Source organism: Sphaeramia orbicularis, chromosome 3 (genome assembly GCF_902148855.1).
Source record: "Sphaeramia orbicularis chromosome 3, fSphaOr1.1, whole genome shotgun sequence".
Lineage (NCBI taxonomy): Eukaryota > Metazoa > Chordata > Actinopteri > Kurtiformes > Apogonidae > Sphaeramia > Sphaeramia orbicularis.
This window is the reverse complement of record NC_043959.1, coordinates 33,623,138-33,636,570: the sequence shown is the minus strand read 5'-3', so window position 1 is coordinate 33,636,570 and position 13,433 is coordinate 33,623,138. Positions and strand designations below refer to the sequence as shown.

General features: G+C 36.3%; 1 protein-coding gene across 5 annotated transcripts in view; it reads right to left on the bottom strand.

Annotated features, from left to right (window-relative positions):
- Positions 1-12,515, bottom strand: part of mctp2b (multiple C2 domains, transmembrane 2b) — a 37,051-nt gene extending 24,536 nt beyond the window's left edge. For 3 of the 5 annotated variants that reach the window (XM_030124801.1, XM_030124810.1, XM_030124819.1), the window contains exons 1-3: positions 12,362-12,515; positions 3,411-3,992; positions 704-757 (exon numbers count right to left, since the gene is read on the bottom strand). In XM_030124801.1, coding sequence (XP_029980661.1) covers positions 704-757; positions 3,411-3,944 — 588 coding nt within the window. In that variant the 5' untranslated portion in view covers positions 3,945-3,992; positions 12,362-12,515. The remainder of the gene's footprint in view (positions 1-703; positions 758-3,410; positions 3,993-12,361) is intronic. The other 2 variants (XM_030124828.1, XM_030124837.1) reach the window with 1 other exon arrangement.
- Positions 12,516-13,433: the final 918 nt, after the last annotated feature.

The window sequence follows — 13,433 nt, the reverse complement described above, 5'->3', positions numbered from 1 at the left end:
TTTAAAACACCAAACTCTGAATAGTTGGCAATTAATTCTACCCCTTTATTCTACCCATTTTAAAGGCAGAATATGCAACATTTATCAAAAAAAGATTAAAAAGAAAGAATAAGAGTTGCTTGCACATACACTGCCCTTATTTTTTATTCTATTTTGCTGTATTCAAAATTTTCCAGGTACTCTTCAGTTTTGCACATTTCAGTTCTACTATCTGGTTTTTAATATGACAGTATGGAAGGTTTTATGCAGTAGTCCCTTCACTTCCTGCTCATACAGTGGATTATCGAATCACTATTAAGCCTCTCCACCAAACAATATAAGCATCTTTCAGTGAATAAACCGCAGCTGCCTGGATTCACCCCACTCTGCCCTGAGCCTGACTGGCCAAAAAAGCCACAATAGGTCACAGGGAATCACAAACTGCCTACTGTAACATCATGCCCTGAACACTGCATAATAATAATAATCTGGAATTAAACTTTGACATCAGAGTTTGTCTGCCAAAGTGCACAATGCCAACCAAAAAAAAAAAGAAAAAAAAAAAAAGTTATATTTTTTTATTGTACAGTACACAGAAGCAAACTGCACAGTGGCTACTTTTTCAGATGATAAAAAGGGACTACTGAATAATGTGACAAAAATAAAATATGTGCAAAAACAGTCATGTAAAAATTCACATTTGTTCATTCATTATCCAACTTACATTTTGGTTGTCTCCGTCTTTTATCAGCTGACTGTTGAATCCCTGTCTATCATACTGCAGAAAGAAAAATAAATACATTTAAAAAGTCCCAGATGAGGAACGATACTGATTCAGTCTTCTGATTGGCTTGAGGTTGAGGAACTGAGCTGTTTGGTATTTCTAGGACCAGGACAAATCCTCTGAGCATTTATTAAACATTCCTGTATCCCGGGGACTGACTTGCATTGACCCAGAGAACACAGTAATGACAAAAAGGGAAATTTGCATTGCATTTGTTCTCTTTCTGCTGTTATTTGGCCTCAGTAAATTCACAAACTGAGACTTTACTTCCCCGATCTAATGTAAACATCATCGATTACAGTAAACTACTGCTCTGGAAATCATTGCTGTGGAGTGAAATGCTAACCTTGGTTTTGAAAAGTTATGTGTTATTGTTTTCGTCAATATGCTCTACTATAAAATGGACACACAAAACTGTTTTTGAAAGCTCACGCATCACACTGTATGGGCTGGTCACAAAAGACAGGAATAACAACTCTTGTCCTGTTTGCTAATTCACCTGGGCAGAACTAATACAACATGTCAATCCACCTCCACCCACAGCATAACTACAGCTAATGAAAAAAAAGGACTTCAGGCTATGCAAAACAAAGCCTTGACTCCTCAATTCTAATGGATTTTGATATGATTCAAGAAATCTCTACATTTTGGTCATGAGTATATAGAGCCTCCTATGTAAAAGGCCCAGATGGACAGAGAGCTTGAAAATTAGTAAAATAAAAAACTTCATGTGCAGAGCAATTTAGTTGCCACCTACAGTGTGTGAGTGTTATATTATAATGTAGTTTTAGTTACAAAAATTCATAAAGGGGACAAACATCTGAGTTTACATCAATATGTGATATGTAGTCTTTGTAATGCATAAAGTTTACAGGTTATGTAACATAACATGCATACAAACTAGATGTTGGACAGTATTTATTGCTTCCTCTTGAAACAGATCAGTAGTGCAGTAATGACACTTACTGAAGCCATGGTACATTCGGATGTGGAAGTCACAGTAAAATCTTTGTGTAAAAGAGGCACTATGTGAGTTCCTGCACAGTTTTGTACATCGGTTCATCCAAATTGTGCAAAATTGTCTAAGTAAATCCATAATTGCTGCTTTTTGCCTTTTATGGATTTTTTTCCCCCCTTACTCCAGTTACACAGACATCAAGACGCATCATAGATGACCATCTCAAAACCTATCAAGTATCACAGAATCATGATACCGTTGTGGGCAATGTTCTGAGATAGAATTCATCACATGTGGAATAACATCGAACTTAACTGGAATACAGTACGATGATCGGCAGATTTACTGTGTTGACACTTGACACCGGGTGTGGTTTGTTAACTATAACATGCAGGATATCAGGCTTCCAGGTGCTGCAGAAGGACTGTCAGACCAACCTTTGATTATTCTTAGAAATGAAAACACATTTAAGATGTTGCTTTCCTAACAAGGACACAATAGTTTTACTTGTGGTCTGAAGTGGCCTGCATGTCTGCAAACAGTTAGTCTAGGATTCATCTACTCATAATTAATCAAAAGCAGACAAACTAATGTACAAGAGGTGGAAAAGCAGTGCCTAGAGAACTCAGATATATTATCTCATGTATGAAACGTTTCAAACATGCATGGTATGTTGTTTCAAAACAAGACTTTCTAACATGATGACACTACAAATGACACAGTAAACAATCACCGTTTTAAAATGTAGTAGCTTTAGAAATAGAATGTTTCACAAACAGCAAAAATATGTCAAACACAGAGCAGAACAGCTACTCAGGGCATTTCTGGGCAAATTAATAAAAATATTTCATATTATATTTTATATTCTGTTAAATTGTGTATTTTGCAAATGATGCATAACATCCTAGTGCAACATTCGACTGTGCCATGCTGACATATGCTTAAGTCCACATCCTTGTTGTCACACTTAAAGGTGTCACACACAGAGGTGGCACTGATGTTCCATTAAATATCATGTTTGGGCAGCACAAAAACACTGCCCGGGTTTACCCACTGGAAACTGGAAACTAATTATTTTGGATGGACTTTGAATTACAATTTTAATCTGCTCCATTGAGTGTAAAGAACAGTTAAGCTTTGAACATACTGTGCAAATACCTGATACCAGACACCTGAAAACAGGTGCCACACACTTGAATTTAAAGATTTTTAGGACTCTATCAAGATCCTTTTGAACCGAGTTTGCCACTGAGTTGGATGATCAATAATTTCTTTTTCAAGCACTGCAGGTAAATATAAAAGTTGTTTATACAGTATGCACTCAAGTTGATTTTATGAAAAAAAAAAAAAAAAAAAGTTTCTACAGTGAGCTTTGTTTATTAAGTAAGTATGTAAATTTTGTAACACCAGAAATATGGATTGTCATACAGAAAAAACTCATTCGCATGGACACAGATAAATTAAAACATAAATACTCAACTGTGGCAAAGCTTGAATATATCAAAAACATTAGAATTGAGGATTTGAGGTCTGAAGCTTAAAATAAAGTGCATGGATCAAAATATACAGAATGAGCTAGACATACAAAAAACAAAAACATACTTGATGCATGCGATTACTAAACCCTTAGCATATTATTGGATTATGTTGTTCTATACAGCTGAAACATTTCCTATGTGACTTCCGTACCTGTGGGTTGTCCTTGGACATCTCTGCAGAGGTGTCAGGACTGTAGACGGTCATCATCTCAGGCAGAGCCAGCTCCTCCGGCTCCATACCTCTGGTAGATCTGTATGTTAACTCCACTGAGCTCCTTTCGTCTTCACAGAAACTGGTGAGTGACTCCTGAGAGGAAGCCCAGTCTGTGTTGTCTGCAGGCACACTTAGTCTGTGTTCACTCCTCCCAGCTGCTGTGGCGACTGCTCCCATCTTCAGGCCACTCCCACCTCCTCCTTGTGCTCCACCTGGTTTGTTTAGTGGTGTGGAAGGGCTGCTATAGCTCAAAATGTCACACTGTTGGAGCTGCGCGTTGGAGGACACGCGAACATACTCCTGCCTCATGTCCCTCATGTCGGGAACGGAGGAGCTGATCCGATGGTCCAGTGGATGTTCTAGCCTCACCACGGGTTTGGTGGAGCTTGCCTTCCCCCGCCGGAGGCCAGGTATCAGAGGTTGCACCTTCATGCGGAGGTGCTTCAGCATGCCTGGCTTTTTGGAGTCCATGATGGGAGAGAGTTCAGTTTACGTCTAAGGTCTGGACATCACAGGCAGCTATAATAACAGACAGGCAGGTCAGATGAACGCTGAACAATGAGGCCATCAAAGCAGTTGTACTATGTATTAGTAATAAAAACAGAAATATTACGGTGCCACTATTTGGACAGAACTGTGAAGCGTGGAGACCTCCACTTCCGACTGGCAGACTGTTTTTTTTTTTTTTAATTGCCTTATTGTTTTATTATTTGCGCTGTGCTTTTAATACTCATTACCACATTCACCTTCACTAATATCCAATGATAAGCTTTCCCCTAATGTCAACAATGGGTACGTGATGTGCATTCACAGAAGATATTGTTCATTCAGAAGCAGATGTTTATATGGAAAGAGTTGGAACAATATGCCTATCATGCATTTGGTAAAGACAAAATATTAGATAGCTTATCATGAATTATAAGATTTAATCTGATTTTATTATATTAGCAAAAATGATCAATCATCACATAATTTGGAATCTACTGGATGCAAATGTTTTTTTTCTCTCAACAATATAAAATAGAGCAACAACATACATGTCTCCTGTCCAGTGAAGTAAAATCAGATTCAGTGTCAAACAACATGAAAATTATTTGAACAAACTTCGTTCTTATATAAATGAAAGGTATGAATTATATATTAGACCAAAAAAAATCAGTATTTCTAATGTGTAATTATAAGCAGGTATTCTTACTACACTGGACAATGAAGTTGCATCTCTTTTAGTTACTCCTTCCTGTCGTATATAAATATTTTTTTATATATACAGGGTGGGGAAGCAAAATTTACAATGTTTTTTCTCAGCAGGCACTATGTCAATTGTTTTGAAACCAAACATATATTGATGTCATGATCATACCTAACACTACTATCCATACCTTTGCAGAAACTTTTGCCCATATGAGTAATCAGGAAAGCAAACGTCAAAGAGTGTGTGATTTGCTGAATGCACTTGTCACACCAAAGGAGATTTCAAAAATAGTTGGAGTGTCCATAAAGACTGTTTATAATATAAAGAAGAGAATGACTATGAGCAAAACTATTACAAGAAAGTCTGGAAGATACTACTAAAGAAGAATGGGAGAAGCTGTCACCCAAATATTTGAGGAACACTTGCGCAAGTTTCAGGAAGCATGTGAAGGCAGTTATTGAGAAAGAAGGAGGACACATAGAATAAAAACATTTTCTATTATGTCAATTTTCTTGTGGCAAATAAATTCTCATGACTTTCAATAAACTAATTGGTCATACACTGTCTTTCAATCCCTGCCTCAAAATATTGTAAATTTTGCTTCCCCACCCTGTATATTACAAAAAAATATATGTAAATGGATCCTATGTTATACAACAATGATTGTAAAGTAATGTTAATACTAATGTTTCATATAATTATGTGATGTATTCTCATAATTAAGAAATTTTCCCTCAGAATTGAGTCTTCTCACTTTAATAAAAGCAGTGTACCTGTGCTGACTGATCAAACACAATGGATTTCTTCATGGAATAGAAAAAAAATTTAGAAAAAAAAAAAAAAAAAAAAAAACAAGGGAGAAGTGAGAGAAAAGGAATCATCAATGTAAACAATCTCTTGGGGTTAATAATGAACTTATATCAACCAAGACTAACTGAAATGAATGAGTCATTTCTTGATCAGAGATGGGGTTTATTTCTTCCTCATACTTAATTTTAACAATTCAAGTTCAACTAAAGTTCAGCAAAGACTGAGGCTTGTGGGGTAGAACTGAACTCTTGCATTTATTGCTACTGAACCATTACACCTAGCATAATAGTTTTTGTTTAAAGCCACATAAAAGTGGAATCTAATCTCTTTATAATAAGAAACACAAAGACACACAAAGATCATTTCATGCAGTACAACATTAGTGAGGCAGAGTTCAGACTCATAAAATCTGGTGCTATTAATTGTGCTAAAATCTGTAAGAGCACCATGAATGCAGTAGCTAATAACAGTGCTAGTATGTAGTTATTTACTTGTACTAATGTATATATTTATGTGGCTGTTGTCTGTGTTTTACTGAAGTGTGACTAGGAAATGGAAATCACTTGAATTAAATAGATTGTTCTTATACATTATTATTAAAAACAGTTCAGTTAAATACATTAATAGCAGTACATACAGGTTAATTCTCTTGTTGGTGCTGATGAATATCTGGAGTTGGTCCCTGAGTGCCTTCAACGGCAGCTCACTCCCTTTAATCTGTACTATGTGCTAATGCTAGATACTGTGTGTGTATTAAGTTGGGTAAAATGCAGACCAAATTTCCCTACAGGAAAAATGCATCGACTTAACTATAATCTATTGGTCTACACCAGCTCTAAATGTAAAGTGTCATGAGATAACGTTTGTTATGAATTGATACTATATGAATGAAATTTGGTTGATTGAACCTTATGCACAGAATGTCAGCAGTATAAGCTAAACTGATGGATTTATATAAAGTGTGCACATTTTCTTTCTATTTAAAAGTCATTTTTCACTGGTGCTTGTGGTGGCCTTCTGACAATATTTTCCAGCTGCATCACATTCAACCCTGTTAGTTGCCCATTGACAGATTAGATCAAAATTAATGAAACAATAAATATGACACAACAAGCTGTATTTATCTGAAACTTAACAGAGGATGTAGCCTAATTCATCAGCTGTTTTCTATCATACTGTACAGGTTTACTGTTCACCTCTCGTGGATGGTCTGTAGGTGTGGTCATCAGTGAAAATATGGTGTGACTTAAGGACAAATCTTTTTTTGGAAGTGTCACTGCATTGCATTACATGACTGTGTGATTTCACAGCTGAGTCATGTCTTATTCATTCAGAGTTTATCCTTTACAAAGTCGCCCTGATTCTGTGTAACGACATCTGCATTTCAAAGAAATGAACAAACATGCAGGGAAACAAAGCAGCAAGTGCATATTGTAGTATGTCCTTTAAGCTTTAAGCTGTCATGTCACTAAATGATCCTTGCAATACAAACAGCAGCATTCTGACAAAACCTGATTTTGAAAAGCAACCAGAGCCATAAGCCTCTTACTGGCTTCATACTTTATATTGTCATTAACTGCAACCGATGACCTGCCATGTTATCAGCTGGTAAGGGGAAGTGGAGGAGGGGTGGGAGGACCTAAAAGCATTGTAAGAATATCAGTGTAAAATCATCTGAGATGATCAGGACAGATATTCAGGTCAAATCCAAGATGAAAATGCAAGTATAAACACTTAAAACTAAAAAAAAGAGACAGCTCCTCTCAGACAAACATGCACATTACTACAGCAGTAGCAGGTAAATCAGGTTCACGCTGACATTCTCCAACAGTTTGTATGTTGTTCTTTTGAAGATGATCCATGCACATTCAGCACTGTGTTTCTCTTAGATCGCTATTTGTAGCAAGAGAGTAACTAAAGCTACTACTCCTTAACCTGTTAGTTTACTCATTTCTACAGGAAGGAAATGAGTGAATTAATGAGTTGGACATCTGTAGCCTAGATTAGAAATACTCCTGCCTGACCTAGATAAAAGGATTAGATGGTGGATCACTGAAATGGATAGAAAGAGAGACATAGACAGAGACACTGCAGGCAGGACACGAAGGACAGCCACTTGAAAGACAGAGCACTACAAATCAGTCTGATTTCACAGTAAGTCGAGCACGGAAAGACACAAGATACTATGAAGAAACAAACCTAGCATCAAACAGGTGAGTAAATTGTATTGAACTTATCAGAAAAATCACACAGTACTATACAAAGGCTGAAATATGGCATAAAAATAACTAGAAATTAAAACGTATAAACAAACTCAACAGTACACAACAAATGCATGCAAAAGCAGCATTGACCCTTGTATCACTTTTTCACAATGAACATATGTAATAAACAAATTGCAGAAGGATGCCTGTATCATAATGAATATGGGGGAAGAAATGTTTTTATCTACACACATTGTATATTCGGGGGGTTAATAGTAAGGACTAACAATTACTACCAAACAGATGGAGCCCTGGATACTGGGTCATGCATTCACACCATTTGGCCAATCAGATGAAGCCCCAGGTATAGCCACCAGCTCCCCTCAGATTAATTGGTGGCAATTTGATGGTAGTTGCATAGTTAGTTCATTTATCACAAGTTATAGCCAATAACTTGTGATAATACTATTCAATACTAAAAAGTAGGCAAGTTATATCTAATAACTTGTGATAATTTATTTATTTATGACCTTTATTTAACCGGAAAAAAAGGCGCATTGAGATTAAAAATCTCTTTTTAAGAGTGTCCTGGCCAAGACAGCAGCAGCAGCACCAGACGTTACACAAAATGGAAATCGCATCCATACATCCACACTAAAAATATACAAACACAAAGAAAGTCAGTACGAAAAACAAATTTAAAACTGATAAGAACATACATATAAAATGTCACTAATAATACTATTCAATACTAAAAAGCAGGCCTGGGGTGTGCATGTTTTTAAACAGATATGCATTTAGCTGTTTTTTAATCAAACCTAGAGCCAACAAACCTACATTAATGATCATTTTGCTCTATTTGAAAGTGATCAGATTACTGAAATGTAAGAGCTATGAACAGAGAACCAGCCTGAAAAAGGAAACTAGAAAGCTTCTAAATACTATGAGTATTGTGCGGTACACAATGGACAAGAAAGCAGAACAACAGCCTCCTGGATCCAATTCTCCATGCAGTCTTTTGTAGTTATTGTGAACATTTAACCCTGAACTTCGATTACAGGGTCAACAGCTTAATGTATACTGGAGAGCAGACAAGAGGTCACAACTTTACAGTTTTACAGAATTTTATGACTCAAGGAAGATGAGAAGAGAAGCAACCACAACTGATAAAATACAGACAGAAAGGTGAAAATATGAGATCCAAGTTTAAGGTAGGTTTTTACTTTATACTGTGGATTAAATGGAGATTATGTTGAGGTAAAGCCATGTGTTGCATTGTCTTCTACACTGGGCTGTCATGTTGAAAGTTGTTATACAAATCATTGTGACCATTGTGTTACTAATTATTTTTATCATATTTATGGCACCACTACTATTATGGGTCTAATAATAGTTTGATTATGAAGTGAAATTTATTGTCATAGAAATTAACAGAAACATCCAAAAAGAATTATATTTCTATTTGCTTCTTGTTTATGTAACCCATCAATGAAATAGTACTAGTTAACTAGCACTAGTTATGTTATACTCGTGCTCCATTGAACCCACAGAAGTAGAAGAATGGGACACAATGAAATAGTGTGAATTAAAGCATATTTGTCAAAAGATGGAAATAATGATGAAATGTTATTTCTATTAGTTTTACCAACTGTCTTATTGCAATTATGCAAAATACTAATGATTAGTTTAAATAATTGCATAAAGATCATGCAATAATTTTTTTACTGATACGAAGGATGATTTAGGTGATTTCTGTAGTGTCTAGCTGGACCTTTGGTGCGTTCTTTATACTGCACTCTGAATCCTACATGAAGACCCACCACATCAATGATTAACTATGAATAGCCCCAGCAACAATAAAAGCACAGTTCTGAAACATTACAGCAGATAACTGGTGCCTCAGGTTATGTGCAACTAGTTATTCACCTAAAACTATTTGCAGAAACAGTTTCAGGTTCTCTGAGGTAGACCTGTGCAGGTCTTTGATGTGCAAGAAGCTGCAAAGTTAATGACATGTGGTCACTGCTTTTCTAGGTTAACAGTAGCTAATGTTGCACTGTTGCAGGTGTAAAGAAGAAGACAGGATGCACTAGGATTCTTGTAGAAAATCCAAAATGTGTGGAAAAAATGAATGGTATTTTTTGGAGGGGGTTTAACAGAAGTCTATGGGATCCAGGCCTCTTTGGATCCAGAATCTAGTGACCATAAGCAACAATAGATTTTAACATATTTATGCATTGGTTTCAATTAGGAGGAGCAGTCAACAGCCCATATACAGAAGAAAGTAATTTCAGATAGGAGAGGGACTATGATTGGGAATATAGTAAGGACTTAGACGTATAGTAGGACCTACTTTTATGGCATAGTTGAAGTTTAGACCAAACAAGATAACTTTACTGTACTGTATCCATCTATCCATCTATCTATATATACTCTTATGTGAAAAATAGCACAAGGTTCTAAACAAAAAGGAGAAAAATCATCAAATGACCTACATCAGGAGAAGAGATCTTAGTGACGTCTTGTAGCTCTCATTTAAATCTTCTAGGTGAAATAAACAACCAGGCAGCTTTACTGCTGAGTGAGTTATGACATTCGTGTGAACTTCTAATATAAGCCCAGGGGGTCAACCAGACTTAGCTGGGCCTGAACACAAACACACTGCTGAACACTTAAGCTTCTACACTACGTTACATTGATTTTTGCCATCCCTTATGCTGTTTGTAGTCAAACATCAGTGGAGAAGTGAAGGCTGTAACAAAACCAGCGCGGTTCAAGAACACCCCGAGGCCATCTGTGCCTCTGGAGACAACCTTGTCCAGAAATCTACCTCACTGAACCATCAACATTTCAGTCATCTGTCTTACTCTTTTACACAGAGACATCTAGTACGGATACAGTAAAAAAAAAAAAAGTGGTTTATGAGCAACAGGTGCAGAGGTCTAAGGTCAGAGGATAATGCAAATATGACCGTGTATGTAAATGCTCTGCGCTGATAAAATAGGTGTGATTTGTAGTTAGTGCCTTCAGCTCCAGAAACTACGGCATGAACACACAGAACACCCTAGGGAAACATAATACACCTGATTAAATAAACAATCAGCAGCACATTTTGCTGAATCATAATATGGTATATCTGGTTACTATTAAGATATGCCTATATTGAAGATAACTGGATATTTGCAGGTAAAAATCGTAACAAAAGGGTCACTCATTACACAGCTATAGGGGGCAGGTTCAATGTGGATGCAACATTTTGGATAAAAATGTCAAATACACTCATGAGTTTTGAGGCTGCATGAAATAAACATTAAGTATGAAATATATATTAGCTGTAGAAATGTGTTGGGACAGGACTGGTTTTAATACAAGGTAATAGGTGCCATGTTTTCTGAAGCATGAGGTATTTCTGGATAACAGTGTGTGCACAATGCCAGCCTTTTTTTCCCATAAGACACTTCTATCATCAGCAGTGGAGCAGGCTGGCACATGTACCTGAGACGGTAAGAAAACCATGTACTGTATTAGTACCTACATTCCCAAATGAGGTCACCATAGTTACAGTCTTAACAAAACGCTCTCATACAAATAAGGGATGGCAGCATTTTAACATGATAGTGGGTTAATCCGTGGTTAGAAGTGAAAGCGTTTTATAGACTCATGAATTTTAGAGAAAGGTATGACAAAATGACTCCCTTTGCCCAGAAGAAAACAAAAATAGACCATAAAAGCATCAGTCCATTTTCTGGATAAGCATTAACACTCACTCCTCTACTACATAGGCCTGCTTGACAATTCATAATCAGTGTGTTAGGCAACTACACTACTTTAAAAACTAATAACTTGTAAGGTGTTTTTTTTTTTTTTACTGAGTTCAATCAGTGGGAGTGTTCAGCAACTCCACACAGTCCTTTCGTGTCAGAACAAGACATGATGTGGTTTCCTGAAACTCTCACAGTTTGCGGTAGCACTTTGATATGAGGCAAGAGCAACAGTTAAACAACACACCGCAAAAGAATTAGACAACAGAGCAAATACACTCCACTTTTTAAAGTTTATTCTATCTGTATGAATAGGATAAATTTGAGGACAAAGATAAATATTTGTGCTTGCATGATCTCATGGAAAAGTGTACATTTCAAGTATGATTTCTAAGTTTTTTCCTGTTAAAAAAAAAAAAGCATGAAAGCAATCACAAAACATTGCGTTGCGTTCAAGTCAAACTAAAAAAAAATGTAAATACCTAAATCCGCATTTCATCGCAAAAATCATACAATATCGTGTTTCTAAAACTTACTATATGCTAGGAAGGTGATCTAGGAGTATGTTAGTTTGCAAAATGACACTGACTTCACTTCGGAAAACTCACTTCATTGGTTTCTGTCAGAAACGGTGAACGTGAACGCTGCTTTATGTCTCAACAGGTAGGCTACGAAACTTCACGCTTTTTTTTTTTTTTTTTTTTTAATTAACGGGTAAAAATTTGTAATGACTCTCCTTGCATGCAGGTGTAGAAAATAAACGTAGTCCCACGAGATATCAACAGTAACCTCTTTCTCACCTGTCCACCAGGGGAAATGGTGTTTACCCACAAACATGACTCACCTGAACCGGCCCCACCATCCAACACTAAACTTTCTCCCCATCGACAACAAAACATGATAATAACTCCAAATGTTTACCTTCTTCGCTGCTATGAACCTCCGAAGAGCGGCTCCTCTTTTCACCTCATGTCTGATGGATTCAGGTGCGATGAAGACAACGGGAACAAGTCAGAACATCTGCGGTGTCTACGGCCAGGACAGACTTCCTCCTCTTCATATCTGCACCAGACGTCAAGCCCGCCAAGCTGCGCAGACACCAACCAGTCCAGTCTGCGCATCCGGACCTTCAGAGTTAAAGCCCGACGTTCCACACGCGCACAGAGGTAGGCACGCGCACAACAATAAATAATAAACCAAAAAAAATTAACACGTCTATGTGCCAGTGTTTTAGGTGTATTAATTACTTTTAGACACTTTTTTTTTTAACATTAGACGCTCTTAATGTCTTATTTTCTTAAATTAATCTCTTTTTTTTTTTTTTAATTCATTTTACATTTCTAAACAAAAAAAATGCACGTGTAGGCTATTTTTCCAGATTATTCTTCACATTAAATTCAGTCATGGCATCTATTATAATTGCAAAAGCGCGCTGGTAGTTAATTCCCATTTGCAATGTGATCCAAGTTAACTTATTTAACTACTGAATGACAATCTGTAGAATATAAGAGGTAAAAGAGGGAGTTTTTTTTGTTTTGTTTTGTTTTGTTTTTTGGGGTTTTTTTTTATTTTTACATTACTTCACTGTAATTTAACCCCCTTTTCTTTCTGCAAACAAACTTTTTTCCCTTTTGCTTTAAGTAGTAAGCCTAGTTTGTGATATTTTAGAAACTAAACTAGAATTAAAGCTTAGTTTTTTTAACACTAAAATAGGAAACTACTAAATACTTTTAATACTAAATACTTAATACTACATGAAATATTTGCGTGATTATACTTACTACTGCATTCTCTTATCCAGCAATGCATGTCCAAAACAAATCCTTTTATTTTTAACATGACTCTTTGTAATTTCCTGTTTAACTCACGTTGACTTGATGCTAAAGAAGAAACATCTCTCGACATTGGATATGTGCAGTATTTATCAGCTCATTTCTGTCTTCTTTTCTTTAGGATGAAATTATGCAACCTTGCGTGTTTTTTTTTTTGTTTT